This window comes from Tasmannia lanceolata, unplaced genomic scaffold (genome assembly GCF_043159265.1).
Source record: "Tasmannia lanceolata isolate RefF3 unplaced genomic scaffold, GAP_Taslan_0.1 ptg000015l, whole genome shotgun sequence".
In the NCBI taxonomy this organism is placed as follows: Eukaryota; Viridiplantae; Streptophyta; class Magnoliopsida; order Canellales; family Winteraceae; genus Tasmannia; species Tasmannia lanceolata.
Window position 1 is genome coordinate 37,664,758 of NW_027518692.1, and position 16,728 is coordinate 37,681,485.

General features: G+C 37.5%; 1 protein-coding gene across 2 annotated transcripts; it reads right to left on the reverse strand.

Annotated features, from left to right (window-relative positions):
* Positions 1–3,565: 3,565 nt before the first annotated feature.
* On the reverse strand, positions 3,566–7,691 carry LOC143847076 (transcription factor BHLH094-like). 2 transcript variants are annotated; one of them, XM_077355749.1, is made up of 6 exons: positions 6,809–7,691; positions 5,954–6,157; positions 5,602–5,667; positions 5,256–5,324; positions 5,098–5,169; positions 3,566–4,044 (listed from the first exon to the last, which is right to left on the reverse strand). In XM_077355749.1, the coding sequence occupies exons 1-6, from the start codon at positions 7,127–7,129 to the stop codon at positions 3,928–3,930; spliced, it is 849 nt and encodes a 282-aa protein (XP_077211864.1). In that variant the 5' UTR covers positions 7,130–7,691; the 3' UTR covers positions 3,566–3,927. The 2 variants fall into 2 exon arrangements, with proteins under 2 accessions (XP_077211864.1, XP_077211863.1); XM_077355748.1 differs by having other exon boundaries at positions 3,566–4,056; positions 6,809–7,689.
* Positions 7,692–16,728: the final 9,037 nt, after the last annotated feature.

Consider the following 16,728-nt stretch of genomic DNA (forward strand, 5'->3'; position numbering starts at 1 on the left):
CAGTTCGCGGATCCCCTTTGCACACTTCTAGTGGGGGCGAAATCTGTCTTAAGGAAAGCGATTTCGCGCCTTGAAGCAAACTGGTTACTGCTTTTTCTTTCCAACAGATACAGAATTATTTCTCTAACATTGACATGGGCCCGAAGTCAGCATATTGTGGGGAACTTAGGGGAACTGAAGTCATTATGGCCTCTCCGACCACAGGCTGGTCAAAGCAATCAGCTAACAAGAATATCATCAATAATACTAGCTTGCTAACTCCTCAATCGCAACAGAACAAATTTCTAAATACAACCAACTAGAAGCTTTATCATCTTCTTGCTCTATCTCATGCCTCCCTCTACTCCATCTCTCCATCCATCTCATGATAGATCATCAAGGTCCAAGGATATATGAAATCATCCCTAATGACATTTAGTCATCAATTGGTTCTTGAAACATGAAGAACTTAAAAAGTATCCCCCGTTTCTTTTTTCAGTACCCGATAGACCCCCACATCCGATTTGTACCAGATATGCTAGGCCTGTGGATGAAGTGTCCTACATCTATTATCTATCACCATGAAGGGGTTGTGAGGCAAAAGCCAAAGATTCAAAGAATGATAACTTGCCCTGCAATTGGAAAAAGTTTTGGAATACCCTTAACAACTTCCATTCATTAAAACTTGGAGGAAAAAAGTTCCTTCGAGTGTCAACAAAAAATTTGTAAGGTTTTGGGGACTGTTCCATGAAAGCAAGTCCTGGCTAAAGTTTGTTATTATGCAAATTTTTTAAGAAAGAATCCATGTTGAAAAAGACACAGGGTATTATTGCAAACAAAGAACAAGATAAAGAGGAAAAAGAGTGCCACCATGAATTTTATTCTTAGAAGAAAGAAGATGAGACTCATGTTTTAGCCACTGCATGGACTGACACCATGTAGGAAAAATAAAATAAAAAAATCGCATGACGAAAGAGAAAGGACATGGATGCCTGCTAGAAAGTAAAATATCAATCAGTTTGAAGAGATCCAGAAATCCAAGTTAATAAATACTATGCAATTCTTAGAAATTGAAACTGAAAATTAATAATGGAAATATAATTAGGGCGATGATATTGTCACCCCCCCTGCGTACGCATTCGCCCCCCTTATTAATGCTTTTTGACGTCAAATCAAGCCAAAAGGGGAGCGAATGCGTAATTTAGGAGGGGTGACAATATCATCGCCCTATAATTAATGAATGAAGTACATACATGACATAAATGAGGGTTTCTGATTTAAATTGCATCAAGAAATAAAAAAAAACATCATAGGCAACACTCAAAACATGCAACGGTCAAAACTTATAAAAGGGCGGCTCCGTACGGGGGTCTGGGAAGGGCTAGATTTACGCAGCCTTACCCCTGCTTTGCATGAAAAACTTATGAAGGAATAAAATATATGAATCCTGTTATGCATGAAAAAGCTAATAAAGAGGAATAAAAATGTTAAACAAGTACAATAATGTTGATCGGAAGCCTAACTGCTTTTATAGGTCAGAGTCTGGGCCATACCTAAGTACCTGAATAATGTTAGATTCATAGCGAGATAAACACAATTAATTACCTAGGCTACAAGAGTTTGGGATTGCACACGTGTTGGAAATTTTAAAGGATTTGAAAAGTCAAAAGTGCTTCTTGCCTTGTCTTTAAAATTCAGAGGGAAAGATTCAAAATTTGGTTTCCCTTTTATTTCAAAAGCTAGTGACCTTTGAGTGCTATATTGGGTTTAAATAAAGAGATCTTTTTAGTGCCCAAATGGTTTATATTTTACCTCACGTTTTTGTTAAGGACACCCCCATTAATTGCTAAACGTTATTATTAACACCCCAAACGGTTGTGATAATAACACCCATTAAAGTTGAAAAACTGTTTCATCTCCAACGGTCACAAATGTGAATGTTGGAAGAGAAACGTTCAAGGCTTTTAATGGTGGCTTTTTCCAACCGTCATACTCATAAATGATGGCTCTTTCCAACAGACACTTTGAAGTCTATAAAAAGGGGAAGAAACATCTTTGCAAAAACACAATGGTGTAGGCTTAAGATCTTTAGACAGACATTTGGGGGTGGCTTTTGCCAACAGAAAAAGAAAGAGATTTATATAGAAAAAATGTTATGTTTTCTGGTTTTGCTTCATCTCCTTCCTTCTGTGTCTGAGCACAGTTCTAAGGTGATTCTGGGTGGACCAGTCAGCGAGTGCACGTGGACTGGAGCCATATTTGGCTGTTTTTATGTTTTATCTTGAAGCGTCGATTCGCGGATCCCGGTTGCACCGGTAGGGGGCGGATACGATTCTTAAGGAGAGTGACCAGTGGCACAACTCAGCCTTCTCTCTTTAAATCTGATTTTTCCAAACGGTTTCATCAAAAGAGATAAGTGCAATCTGTTTTTCCATATTTTATTTCAATTATGGTTTGATTTACAGTACAAGGATTTTTGGGTTCAAGTTACACTATTTTGAGGTTGAGTAACATGTTTTGGGTTCAGATAACTTGTTTTGACTTCAACTTTCTGTTTTGGATTCGACAAAGCCATATATTATTTCTTCATTATTTGTTTATAAGATATGTAGAAATCTGATCCATCAATTTAGTCCAACAATCTTAAGATATGGATATTTTCCAACATGTACATTGGTATCACGAATACACATAAAATACTTGATGAACATGCTTCAGCATTTAGCCAGCATAGACTCATGAATATGCATCACGGCCGCACATAACATGCCTTCCCTATACCCATATAAATAACTGTTCAGTTTTCATATCATATATTCTCAAACTGTACATTGTATGCAAAATAATTTTATTAATGGCACACATTGTATTTGAAATAATTAAGCAACCATTTTTTATTTTTTTTTATCTACTTTAGCCTATGAGAAATAGTAACGTCACATGCTAAATGTTTCCTTGTTCTTCCACTAAATAGAGAAATATTAATTTGTATTTAAGCTACTTGGTGTTTTGTAGTTAAAGTACTCACAGGTTCTTGAAGAAGAAAATTCCAGATTATTAAGGCTGATCAAGTGATCCCCCAACACGTTCAACTTGACAGACTGCAACTTCTCTATATAAAAGGGAAATGGGGGATTTTAAATCACTGAAACCAATGAAAAAGACCTTTGTAACGAAGGACCACAAGTAAAATTACCAGGAGATGACACCATTGAAATGGAAAAGCTCGTTCTTTTCTTACTCGCATTACCATGTATTATTACTTTAACATTTGCAGATTAAAAATAAACACATGGTTTACGGGTGATTGCGCACATCCATAGGGATTATTCCCGCCCTAAAATGGGGTGGGGATACCCTATGTCATCAAATAAATAAACACGTATGGAAATTACACATCACATCATATACATCTTTCATCAAAATAAACAAGGCTGCTCCTTGTTCAAGCCATAACAGTAAGAATGGCCATCCAGAATTGCATAAATAATGGCCATCCTATAGTAGTTTACTGACTTGAAGTTATTTTTGGCTTGAGCTTCTTAATATAAACCTAGTTTAAGAAAAAAAAAAGATTTCCACAAGATGATCAGAGAACAGGAGTTTCGAAACTCACTAGTTAAGTCATATATAGAGTACAAGAACAACACTCTTAACAGGACCCTCTGTTCAGGTTTACTAGTACAGTGATGAACATGAAATCCTGTTATATGACATATAAAGATAAAAAAATGATTCTCTAACATCAATGGAAATGAAGACTGTTCAAATGTTTAATCTGAGCCTGACTATATTAACAGAAATATGGGTCCACACTGGATGAAGAAAACAATATTAAGAACACATCTTCTCTGAATCAAGATAACGGAAAAGTATCTTTCCAGAACCATTGACTGAAGATGCATTCTGGTTGATGCCCTTATTGCTAATTAGTGAGGATTTCCAGAATTATGTCGCTCTTTCAAAGCCACTACCAACCTGCATATGCAGCCATTCCTGTGGTGACCCCTGACCATATTCCCTCGTTGATTGCAAGCCAAATGCCATACCAGAGGTATCAAATGTCTGCACACCAAACTAAAACATCAAAAGAACTTGTTATACGTGGGAAATGAAAACTGCAATCCCTTGTTTTAATAATGGCACCCCTCACTTCAGTAAACACTTTTTTGATAGCTTCTTTGAATTGTAACAGCCCATAACAGCTAATTAAAGGAATGGAATCCAGTGATTTTATTTACTGGAAGATCTTTCTTTTATATTTATCTACCTCTAGTAACTACCAAGCATGGGAAGCCCAACCCCCACAATAACAGCCTAGGCTTATACATGACCAGCTCTAATGAAAAGATCTTAGTGGTGATCAATTGATGAAACACAAATACACTCCATCTTGTATTGATGTCATTTGTGATGAGACAAAAAAAAAACTTAGACCATCTCTTTATTTTGTATCCCTAGGCGAGACAAGTATGGCTTTTCATGACAGGGTTACCTAAGATCTGTATTGGTGTAAATTGTGATGATTCACTTGTTTTGGTGGTAAGGGTGCCATCCAATTGAACACAGGAGACTTGAATGTCTATTGCTTATACTTCTCCCTTCTACCTTATGGAACATTTTGGCATAAGCAAAATGCAAAAAAATAAAAAATAAAAAACTAAAAAATCACTGTCATTTGTTTAGAGTTAAGGTATGATTAAAGGCATCATTCTTGATAGGGCATCTACTTCCAAATAGCTTACTAGGGGATGATGTTAAGGGAAAATTTCTTGGGACTAAATAGGGCAAAAGAAGTCTCAATCCCGGAGAACATGTTAACGTAAGACTTTAATGGACTTACATATCTAGAAGGTAACATATTGGTTGATCAGCTGGTAAAACTATGGAGCTAGATCTAAATATTTGAAACTTTGGCATTAATTGCTTGAATCTTAATTTGGTGTTTGTTTGATCTATTGGATTCATTTTTGTTCTCACTTCGTTTCTGAATAAAACTTCTCTTCACTAGATCAACAAGAAAAAACAAATACATCGTTCAACATAAATTAGACGCTTCCTCATTTTCTGAAACATTGAACTAGGTAATTTAATTCACCTCAGTGTTATTCAACTTACATCTTTATCTGGAAAGCCTTGAATGCTGGAGTTCATTCTTGAATTAACTGCTTCAAGCTTCATTGACAAAAACTACAAACCCCAGAAATTATGGCTCAGATTCAACACTGAAAATAATTACTGCACAACAACTCGTAAAACATTTGATGATGCCATACCTCAACCTGATGTTGTAGTGATTGGACGTAATTAATTATTTCATCTAGAACCAATGATTTGCCAATAACCTGATCACAGGAACCCTTGTGAGAACATTCTTCAGAAAAAGCTAGCATCCATATTGCTTGGAGGCATCCAATGAGGTTTGCTTGGAGGCAACCACTGAGGTATGCTTGGAGGGGTTTGCAATTTTTCCCTCAGTTTTCTTGAGTTTTCTTTTCTTTTTTTTCTTTCTTTCCTCTTTTTCTTTTTGCACAGTTAAGGCATGTCCATCACAGTCACAGAGTCTGGTAAAAAAAAAAAACTAACATACAATAAAAAAACATGGCAGCAATTGTACTGAACCTTATTGCATCCGGGGACCAGATCTTGGAGAATCTTCATACGCTCACTTATTTTTTCTCTCCTAGCCTGTCAAATATATGAATTCCAGTCAACAACAAATGTTCAGACGTGTGGATTATAGTTTTTTCTTTTAGTTTACCATTTATGTGCTGAAAAGTTTCAAGTGACGAGTGGCAAAATGGAATCACTATAACCCTTTTGGATCTAAATCCTCTTCTTTGATGCATTTCAAAAACTAAAAATCAGTAATCCCAATCATTTCTAGAAATCATTGCTGGGTATTTAGGACAAGTCGACAAGGCACGATCTTAATCAATAACTTAAAAATGAAATAAAGCAGAAAAGATGTTACCCTCTCCGCTAGGCTGTGACTGTCTGTAGCTTGACCCCTTCTTGCCCTCACATGGATGTAGTCTTGTCTTGGTGTCTCAGAGGGTTGTGCGCTCTGTTCAGCAGGCTGGTCACCAGTGCCCGAACTAGCTTCAACTTCGACTTTTGAATCCCCATTTTCATCCCTAGATCGTACGACTTTTAGACGTTTCGCATTACAATTGGCCTGCATAGAACAGAAACCAAAAGCACAACAGTAAGAACATAAAACCATCTAGTATCCAAGTCTAGATCCCAAGTTACCAACACCCATAAGAATATCACAAAACCAACTATTCCGACATCCCAATTCCCAACAAATCCAGCTTCCGAGCATTAAAAAAATGCATCGTAACAGATTAAAACACATCCTAACCTCAAAAGCATTTGAAATTAATTCTGAAAAAGAATTCAGATCAGTAATTCAGTTGTTTTTCTTTACCCCTAGATTAGTAATTCAGTTATACCTATCTAAATTCTTTCAGTAATGTCACACTTCTTAGTAATACCCTTAGTGGGCAGGGAAAGTTCCAAAAAAAAACCATTCTCCTACATCCCAATTCTCAACAAATCCAGCTTCTGAGTACTATAGAAAAAACACGCATTGTAACACCCGAGTTACCAGAGCTTTAAACACATCCTAATCTCAAAAGCATTTAAAATTCTAAAATTATTCAGATCAATAATTCATTTTTTTACCTTTACCCCTAAATCCGTAATTCAGTTCTACCTATCTAAACTCTTTCAGTAATGTCACACTTCTTAGTAATACCCTTAAGTGGGAAGTTCCAAAAAACTGAATTACAGACAAGAACAGAGTAATCGCGCGAATACAAACCATGCCATTGCCACTACTCGTAGAAACAAGCTTTGAAGACTCATCCTCGGATGCGGCTTCTTTCCGCTTCCGCCCGCCATGACTCTTGCTCTGCTCAGTAACTGTCGATTCCCCAACCGACACATCCCAGTGATTTCCCTCCGTTCTCGCCTCCATAAACCCTAAATTCTGCCCTAAATTCCCTTTCCTCGGCTCAGTCTGAATCCCAATAATGCCAGAATTGCCTCCGGAATCGAGTGGGAACTTCCAAATATCCGGCAAGTTGTATGAAGACGACGCTGAATGGAATAAACCCTTGTGGATCACAGAAGGGTGATTCATCTCCAAAACCCTAAACTGACTAGAAAAAACCCTACAAGACCAGAATTAGTCCGATTTGTCTCATCCAGCTTCTTCACATTGCTTTGAATTCTCACAGAGAAGCATTGTTTTGGAAACCCTAGAAATTCTCGTGGATCAGAGAAGGGGATCCATCTCCAAAACCCTAAATTGACTAGAAAAAACCCTACCAGACAAGAAGTAGTCCGATTTCACTCATCCAGCTTCTTCACATTGCTTCGAATTCTCACAAAGCAGCATTGTTTTGGAAACCCTAGAAATTCTCGTAGATCAGAGAAAGGGGATCCATCTCCAAAACCCTAAATTCACTCGAAAAACCCTAACAGACCAGAAGTAGTACGATTTGTCTCATCCAGCTTCTTCACATTGCTTCGAATTCTCACAGAGAAGCATTCTTTTGGAAACCCTAGAAATCACATTGCTTCGAATTCTCACAGAGAAGCACTGTTTTGGAAACCCTAGAATTTCTAGAAAAGTGGTGTGAGTGAAATAAGCTGTTTTTTTTCTCTTTGTAGTTCGTCCGTATTCGAAGTTGAACGATTTTTTGGTTTTTTTGTGAATGAAAAGGGGCCTGCGAAGGGTAAAAGGGTCTTTTATGAAAAAAATATATGGCGCAATTTCCTTAGCGGGAAATGATATGGTAATATTTTGGGGGATATCATTAATAGTTGAAAATCGTTATAAATAAAGAGAACTTATATGATGCCCGACCGTGAGACTACAGAGGGCGGAGAGAGAAAACCATCTCTCCCTTGATTTTTAATTCAAGAGAAAGCCCTTTTTCTGCAGGTTTTTTCTCCACCCGCCCTTTACATTCTCACGGTCGGACATCATATAATTTCTCATAAATAAAACTTGAATTTTGGTTCGAGCCTCTGAGGCGGAGGTTCGAGCCGTTCACAGTGGGATTCTTTCCATGCCTCGCTTGGAGTGTGACAGTCTGATAGTCGAAGGCGATTCCGTAAATGTTATTCGCTGGCTTTCGGGAGACGCTTCTCCCCCTTGGAGATTTGTGCATTTCTTTGAGGAGATAGAGGATAGAGGAAAGGGCTACTCCATGGTCTTTCAGCATGTCCGGAGATCGGCCAATGTGGCAGCCGACTCTCTGGCTAAGAGTGGTGTTTCCCGGGCCGAATTGGAGTGTTTTGACTATCTCCCCCCTTGAGTCATTGTCTTGCTATTTTATTTGCTCATTGTTCCGACAGGATCATCTCGGTTCTGCTTATTCATATATATAAATATATATTCTGTTGCTTTCTTCAAAAAAAACTTGAATTTTGGTTATTCATGTAATTTTTTTTCAAGTGAAATCAAATGATAGAAAAATAGGAAACTCTAAAAAATGTTTTATGTTTTCAAGCTTTTCCAGAAAACCTTGTAATCCAAACAAGGACTAAAGGTGTCATTTTTTTTCATTTTTTTATAAAATATAGAAAAATTAGCAATTAAATACTTAATAAATATAAATTTCTTTATAGCTAATAGATATCTTATAAATATCAATTTCTTTGTTGATATTTCCCAATTCATGGATATCAGTGAACCCGCCCATAAATGATGGGACCCACCCTTTACCTCTCTTGCCTAATTTTAAGCCCGGTTTGGATTTCAAGAAAACTATTTCTCACGGGAAAAGAATTCTTACTGGAAATTTTACGTCTCAATGATTATAAGAGAAATGATGTAAGCATTAAGCGTCAAAATATCTCAATTCATCACAGTGTATTTTAGAAATAAAATAATGGATATTGCTCTTTAAACTCTGAGGAATGATAGATACAAGGGAGCCCTTGCATAAAGAGCCAAAGAAGGGCTATTGATTGGAACCACGTCATCAAATGTAACTAATTTTACTTTTTCAACCGATTTTAAAATGTAACTGAAAATGATGTGGATCCAATGAAGAGCCTTTTGCGGCTCTTTATGCAAGGGCTCCCTTGCTACTCATAAAATTATAAGCTATTTCCAACGCAGATATCAGCGGACCCACCCTTTATCTCTCTTGCTAAAACACCTAATTTTAGGCCTGGTTTGGATTGCAAGAAAATATTTCTCGTGGAAAAAAAAATCTCAAGAATAATTTACATCTCCATGATTGCAAGTGAAATGATGTACTTATGATTATAAATTGCTGGTCCCTCTAAATAAAACATTTAACTATTGTGGCTCAAGCTACTTTTTTTTAATTTTCCAAACTTTTCCATAAAAATCTTGCAATCCGCACAGGGCCTTAAAGTAATAAATTTTCATGAATTTGGTAAGAGCAGGGCGAAATAATTCAAAATATCGTTATCATGCATTCATATCCAAGAATTGAGGCTGTCCGTGGCTTCACGTGGAGATGGAAGGTACCTTTCTTTTGTGTTTTTTGGTAGGTATAAGAAGTGGCTTGTAGACATGAGATTCGAATATTCAATCGACCAGAAAAGGATTGCATCCCATTCTCTAACTACAGTGAGCATTTGGTGTAAGAAGGTATCTTGGCTTCCTCCTCAAAATGTCCCACACCTTTAAGTGCTTACACCTACCTTGATGAGATGAGATGAGATGAGATGAGATGAGAGGAAGAACAAAGGTTGTTCAACGAAGCACGGCTTTTGGTGGAATACAAGAATCAACCCATCATTCAGCTAGATGAAGCATGATTCACGCCAAACTCCAAGGAGATCCAATTTAGCCAGGCATACGTAATCCATCTATCTATTATAGTATAGTAGGATGGGGGTTTCAGTGTTCACGCCCACGTGGACAATCCTCCCATCGGGCGTTTTATCTATGTGGGACCTCAATAAAAAACGCATAGAACCTAAAATTTTCCTATTTTATCTCTCTAGAAAAGAAGTAAATTTTCTAAATTTCTTGCCTAAGATTTCGGGATTCTGGGATTGCAAAACTCTCTCTTCACGAGCCCACATGGTATGAAAATCTAGCCTTTTAACTAGGGCTGCAACTCGGGTCGGGTTTTGAAGAACCCAACCCAACCCGCGGGTTGGGTTTTTTCTGGAAAACCCACGATTCCCAAACCCGGCCCTACGCATGATAAATCCTGGGTCGGGTCGGGTCGGGTTTTTTTACTTTGACGCATTTTTTTAAGGAAAACTCTTGTTTGGCAAGGCAACTCAACTCGTAGAAGTAGAAAAAACTTGAGCATGGCAAACTTTTAGTGCATTAACTAATAACTAGTCCAAAGAGAATAAATTGATGCATTACCAAATGAAAATGATTATACTCATATGAGATAAACAACAAACTATTTAGTGCATTAACTATTTAGTTGAAACTTGAAACCCTAGAGCTAAAGGGAGGGGAACAAACAGAAGCTAGAAAGAGTCCATGTGATTTGTGTGTGTGCATGAGTTTTACTTTTAAGTTTTCACTTTCAAAGTAACAAAGTTTTAGAAAAAAAAATACATACTATAACTTAAGTAACTCGGGTCGGGTCGATGCAGGTCGGGTAAAACCCTACTCGAGTTGCAGCCCTACTTTTAACGAAAAAAAAAAAAAACTTTCTTAAATTAGGCTTTAAAATAGGAAGTGATAGAGTTAGCCCTCTCTACATTTTTTACTTGTATTTCAGCTATTGCAAGTATTCTGATTATGAGGTTTCATTACACATCTGGTGGTGCAGATATTTTTAAACCGCTATTGAAATCAATATATTATTTTGTACATTTAGGGTTCATTTGACTTGGAATAGAGTCAACATGAAATGTACTATGAGAATGAAGAACCGTCCATTTGAAGGATGATACGCACCGTCCATTTGATGGGCCACAACATAAATAGGTTTTGCCCAAAAAATCAATTCCATGGGATGATCCTGTCGCTCTCCTATGGAAACCTCTATAAACCAGAGGGTAGGGTTCATCCCATCGAAATGATTTTTTGGGCTCAAGCTATTTACACCGTGGCCCATCAAATGGACGATTTGGATCATTTTACGGTGTAAGCCATACAATACTTTTTGAAAAATGTTGGCTTACACCATTTAAAATCTCTGCTCACTAAAAGAAATGTAATTATCCTCTCTTCATTTTCTTCTCTTAGTGTTCTTCTATCAATTTTATATCTTTATACATCAATTTTATTTCTTTTTTATAGCCTTTGTGGTTGATTGTTGTCATCTCCTTTTTCAGCTCCAAAAAAGAAAATAATGAGGTAATCAATTGTTATCTTCTTCTTTGATTATTAACTAGGAATTTGGTGCATTGTTTTGTTTATTTGTAACCCTTTGTTTTTGTTTAATCTAAAGGTAGAGAAGAGCAAGTAGAGCAATGGAAACTCCAAATGGGTTTTTAGGTAATCGCCGACTTGATTTCTACCAATGGATGCATAGTAGTGTGGGAGTGATAAGTTGATTGGACTCAATTCTTTCCATTCCTTTTTCATGCATTCTCATTATTATGTGTTTCTATCTGATCAGCTGAGTAGATAACACTATATAAATGATATTTTGGGATGTTTTAAGTAGGCAATGGATGTTCTATATCCACATCTCCTTTTCACTTACTCTTTTCCTTCTTAAATGGGTATAAAGCATACCTATCTTTGTAGGGCTCCCTCTATGCATACCTCCAATTCCGGGATTATCCCATTTCTAAATTTTCATTCTCTTCGCCCTTATCGATCCCAAATGCCTCAAGTTTTTTTGGATGATTAATGAAAAATATGTTCTTTTGGATGCCCAAATGCTCATACATAAGTATAATTTTGTTGGCCATGAGGACTCAATAAATTGAAACCTTCACATAGATGTCTGCAAGCAAGATAAGTACTTTTACTTCTGGTGGGGTTGCACATGAATGTGTGCATTGGTTAAAATTTGGCAAAGGAACCATGATTATTAATACAAGAAAAAATCCCAACTTCATATTCAAGGATAACTTTCATGCTTTCCAGATAAAACAGAGTGGGAATGATGATTAAGGAAATGCCATGTTTTTTTATTGGCAGTTACAACTCACATTCGTTATGGATTTTGAAAATAGTTTTAACACATCCTTTTATGAAACATTAATGTTTTGGAAACCTATCTTTGGAGATAGGTTAGAGAGGAGTCTTTAGAGATTGGTTAGAGTAGTTTGTCGAAATGCAGCCAACACAAATCTTAGACCACACTCATTTAAGATTATGCCAACCAATTGTGAGTCCAAGACCAATTATTGGACTCAAATTTTGAGTCCAAGAATTGGTTTTGGACACAGTCATTTGGCATAATCTCATACGAAGAAGGCCTTACTCGACTCGGCACAACGCAATTGAGTGCTCAGCTGATGTGCCCAATCATAATTCGGGAGAGTCAAAGGAGTTTGAGTTTTGATTGCCTTGTAGGGCAAAACACAGATTATGGCAAGAATGTGACCAAAGTAAAATGGAATCAACTCGGGGAAGTTTACAATGAGCTCAGTGGTTCCCAAGAGGTCAAGAGTCACGTTACTAATCATAAGTCTTCTTACTCCCATCAGTGAAGTCCATGGGGACCTATGGCATTGTCGATTGGGTCATATACCAAGTTAAGTGGGTCTTGAGTTGGAGTACTTTTAAAAAAGTCGTGAGTAAACGTTCTTTTCTCTTGTGTGAATTTGATCATGAGATTATAAATTATTAAGGGAACTCAGGCACTCGACTTTAAGATTGAGAAGGATTGTGTGAATTTGATCATGAGATTATAAATTATTAAGGGAACTCAGGCACTCGACTTTATGATTGAGAAGGACTTGCTTGCATTTGGATCATTTTCGAGACCGTCAGGATATGTGGTATTGATTGATGCTGACTATGTCAGTTTTAGGTAACGTCGAAATCACTATGGGGCGTTTGATTGTTAGAATCAGGTACTAGAATTGGCATCTTATTCCAATTCCAACATTTCTGTTCCCATCCCACGATGTGGTTTTCTGATTCTGCCCAGGTTGGAATGAAATTTTTATTGAGTTTTTCAATTAAAATTTTTAGCTTAATTGTTTCTTCCGAATCAAAATAGGAATCCAAATTGGATGCCGATTCCATTTTCTGATTCTGGCAATCCAAATGCAGCCTATATGGTTTTTTCTCAAGGTGTTATCTGCCAAACACACCTATCGAGGGCTGCACCACACTGATGTCCAAAACTGAGAAAACACTGAAAGGAAAAAAGTCCCTAAGACATCATAGTGAAAAAATATTTGTTATCAACTCAAGAGCTGCACGCAAGAGCAAGTGAACCACTCATATCCATGACTCAAACCATAGGAAGAGAGAGAAGGATATGCTCTGAAAAAATGGACTGAATTATCTCCCGTTTATAGAACGCATGCATTCTCCCAAAAATGTTAGTTTGGAAACTGAACCACGAGCCAGTAATGGTGGCAAAAGGCAGCACATATCATTTGGAGATGCATCAAAACTTGTAGAACATTTTGCACTTTGGATTCCTACTTTGTAAATAGTTTTTCGTTCACCCTTAATATATATTCTCTCTTAAATCAAACGCCAAAACATTGCTGCTTACCAAGAAGGAAAGAACTAGAATTAGATGAGACCATTCTTCTCAATGAAACTTACTATTGGAAAAAATACAAGACTAAAGCAGGCAATCATGGTTACAGTTTGCAGAGCAACATTAATATACAGCAAAAGCATCTTTCCCATGCACAACATGACTGTGTGTGTGTGTGTGTGAGAGAGAGAGAGAGAGAGAGAGAGAGAGAGAGAGAGAGAGAGAGAGAGAGAGAGAGGCACCACGTGAGCGTGCGTGTGTAGAAATTAAATTTACATTACACTATATGTGTGGCATTCACATTATATAGGCGCGTAGGTTGGAGGATGGACATAAACAACTTGTTAGAAAAGGATGATAAGCACATGAGAGATGCTACACCTAGATAAACAATCATAAAACAACAGCTAATTACCTATAATACCTGACTTAAAGATGAGCGTGGAACATATTTTGTCAACTTTCAAAAAAAAAAAAAAAGGTGGGCGTGGAACATGAACACTTGTTGCGAAGATGATAAATTCATCCAAATAGATTCATAATAAGAAACTTTGGTTAAACCACTATAGCTTGTTATGTCTACTATAGTTGCAAAATAAAGTATTAGAGCAAGGTGATGAACTAGGCTAGTATTTACAGCAAGTGATTCAAAACAACCATTTTGACATTTCACTCGAAGAAAATAGATGAATCTCTGTTTCTCGATATCACATTAATTAGGTAATTTAACTGATTCCACTCTACTTGATTAAGAGGTGAAATCCCTTCTTTCATTCCCATGCTCGAAGCTAGTGGGGTAGAGATACATGCTTTTCTGGTGATAATGTGAGAATGACCTTCTTGGCAACAATCAGTATTAGGAGAAAGACAAACTACAAACGCAGCTAATTTGCAATGCTTTCATCATGTGCGGTCTTGGCCATGAAAAGGTCTTGTGTACAGACTCATACATTTAGCAACTGCAAGACTCATATTATGCGCCTACACATTACATAAAGAGCAGTTTGCCCTATTGTGAATCGTGGGTCCTTGTAGAAGGCCCCAATTGCATCAAAATATTTGGGTCTCTTAACCTAGAGGTCTTAGACGCATTGTATAGAAATATTCTGGAAAAAAAAACTAAAAACAAAGGCCTTTGAAACTGTCTTAAGCTCCTTCCTTGTTTTCCATTAACCCTATGCACATACAAGGTTTTAAATTTCAGTTTCGGGAGTAATTTCGGGGGTAACCGAAACCAATATTTTAGGCAAAATCTCGAAATTTCGCCCGAAATTCGGTAAAGGCACACGAAATTTCATTTTTTTGGGCCTAAATTTTGGTAATTTTGGCTGAAATTTTGTCAAGAGATAAAAAATTAATATTTTACCAAAAAATTCGACGAAATTTCAACCGAAATTTGGTCAATTTCGGAAATTTCGGTTTTGGAACGTTTCGATTTCGGTCCTCACCGAAATCCGAAATTTCAGATTTCGGCCGAAATTTTAAACCTTGTCCACATATATTTCCATTCTCTAATTCAGCTTCTGTTACACTAAATTTCATGAGGAAAGGCTGATTTAAATGAAGTGGATTTTCCTGGTTTCCATCTAGAGATGTTTTTTTCCCCATAAACTTGCATGTGGTTGACTAGAAATCAATATAAGGTCCATAAGCCTATATCATGAGACAGATCCAAGTTCGGTTATCTGAATCCAATGTCTCATCTTAAATTCGGTTCAGGAATTTCATAAGACACTAAATTTTAGTGGCAATATGACTATTGGAATGAATGCAATGAGTACCAAATTCCCTATACAGATGCATTATTTCGTAGATTTAATAGTATTGGGTAGTATTGCGTTTCCATGGCACAGACTCCGTAGACAAAAACAGAGTCAGTTGATCTGATTTTCCCTTTCCCAATGCACTTCCAATGATTTTCTTGTGCCTAAGAATACAGTATCAGTTCTGGAAAAATAATGTACAATGTGAGAAGTCCACCATATACACCATCACTGATTTTCTTTCCATATACTTAATCCCAGATAAAGATCCCTCTGGGAAGGTCACCATCTGATCATAAAGCTTGTCCCGAAAATCGATTAGCAGGAACTTATCTTTCAGAACTTGCTCCATCTTGTCCCATAATATAATAGTGGATTGTCCCCTGCGATGAAGTAGGGTACTAATTTCACCTTAGCAAATCTAACATTTCGTTGCTCGGACAAGTCATAGGAATCGAAGCACCCCTCTAGAAAAGGAGATTGTTCGCGATTTTGAGTGGTCTTCTTTGGAGGATTGGTGGCAGCAGATCCCCAACTTGCACCCGGTCGAAGGCTCAATTGAGATCGAATGCAGTCTCCTTATGGAGGTTTCATTCCAAAAGGCAGGAGGGTTGGATGCTGTTTTCTTGACATCGCTTCTGTGGATGAAGGTGGAAGGCATATGAGGCTTGCAGTTCCGACACCAAACAAGGAGGAAGCAACTCCAGAGTTGGCAGTCTCTGGGGAGGATGACACTTCAAAGGATCTTCCTGTGGTGATTTTGACCCTGGATAAAGGACTTGTTCAATTAGAGGTGGAAGGATACAATGGTAGGGATTTGGGAGCATTTTCTTCAGATAGAGATGCACATTTAGCCTTGTCTTCAGCCCCTCAGGCATTAAGAAAGGCAAGCATTCTAGACTCGGCTCGAGTAATGCTGGTTTGTTTCCATTATCTTGTTTGAAGTAGGAAAGAGGGCTATGAACAGCTGTGATGGTTGATTAGATTACCCCTAGATGGGGTTGCAAACGATCAAAACCCTAGTGAGTTCAGTATTTGTTATGACAGTATGACAAGGAACCATATTCTTGCCGAAGTTAGTGAAAGTGATGCATAGCTGGACTGAAGGGTAATCCGAGGATAAACAAAAGGAAAAGTATGGAGTCTGAGCTGGTTGATGGGGAATCTAATCAGTTAGAAATTATTCACGCAGTTGAGGAAGAAGCTTGCCCGATTGCATGGAAAACGCCGGAGAGTGACTTGAAGGAGTTGTTAGTGAATCACATCTTGGAAACTAGCAGGGTGTTGGGTCTGTCATTCTGGGCTAGAGGATGACCCGAGGAGGGTGTTTCAAAGGGCTG

Coding starts and splice junctions, on each gene's coding strand:
- LOC143847076 (XM_077355748.1), bottom strand. CDS start 7,129: ATGAATCACCCTTCTGTGATCCACAAGGGTTTATTCCATTCAGCGTCG. Junction 5,325..5,601: donor TGGTCCCCGGATGCAATAAG/GTTCAGTACAAT, acceptor TCCTGTGATCAG/GTTATTGGCAAATCATTGGT. Junction 4,057..5,097: donor AAGGCTTTCCAGATAAAGAT/GTAAGTTGAATA, acceptor TTGATGTTTTAG/TTTGGTGTGCAGACATTTGA.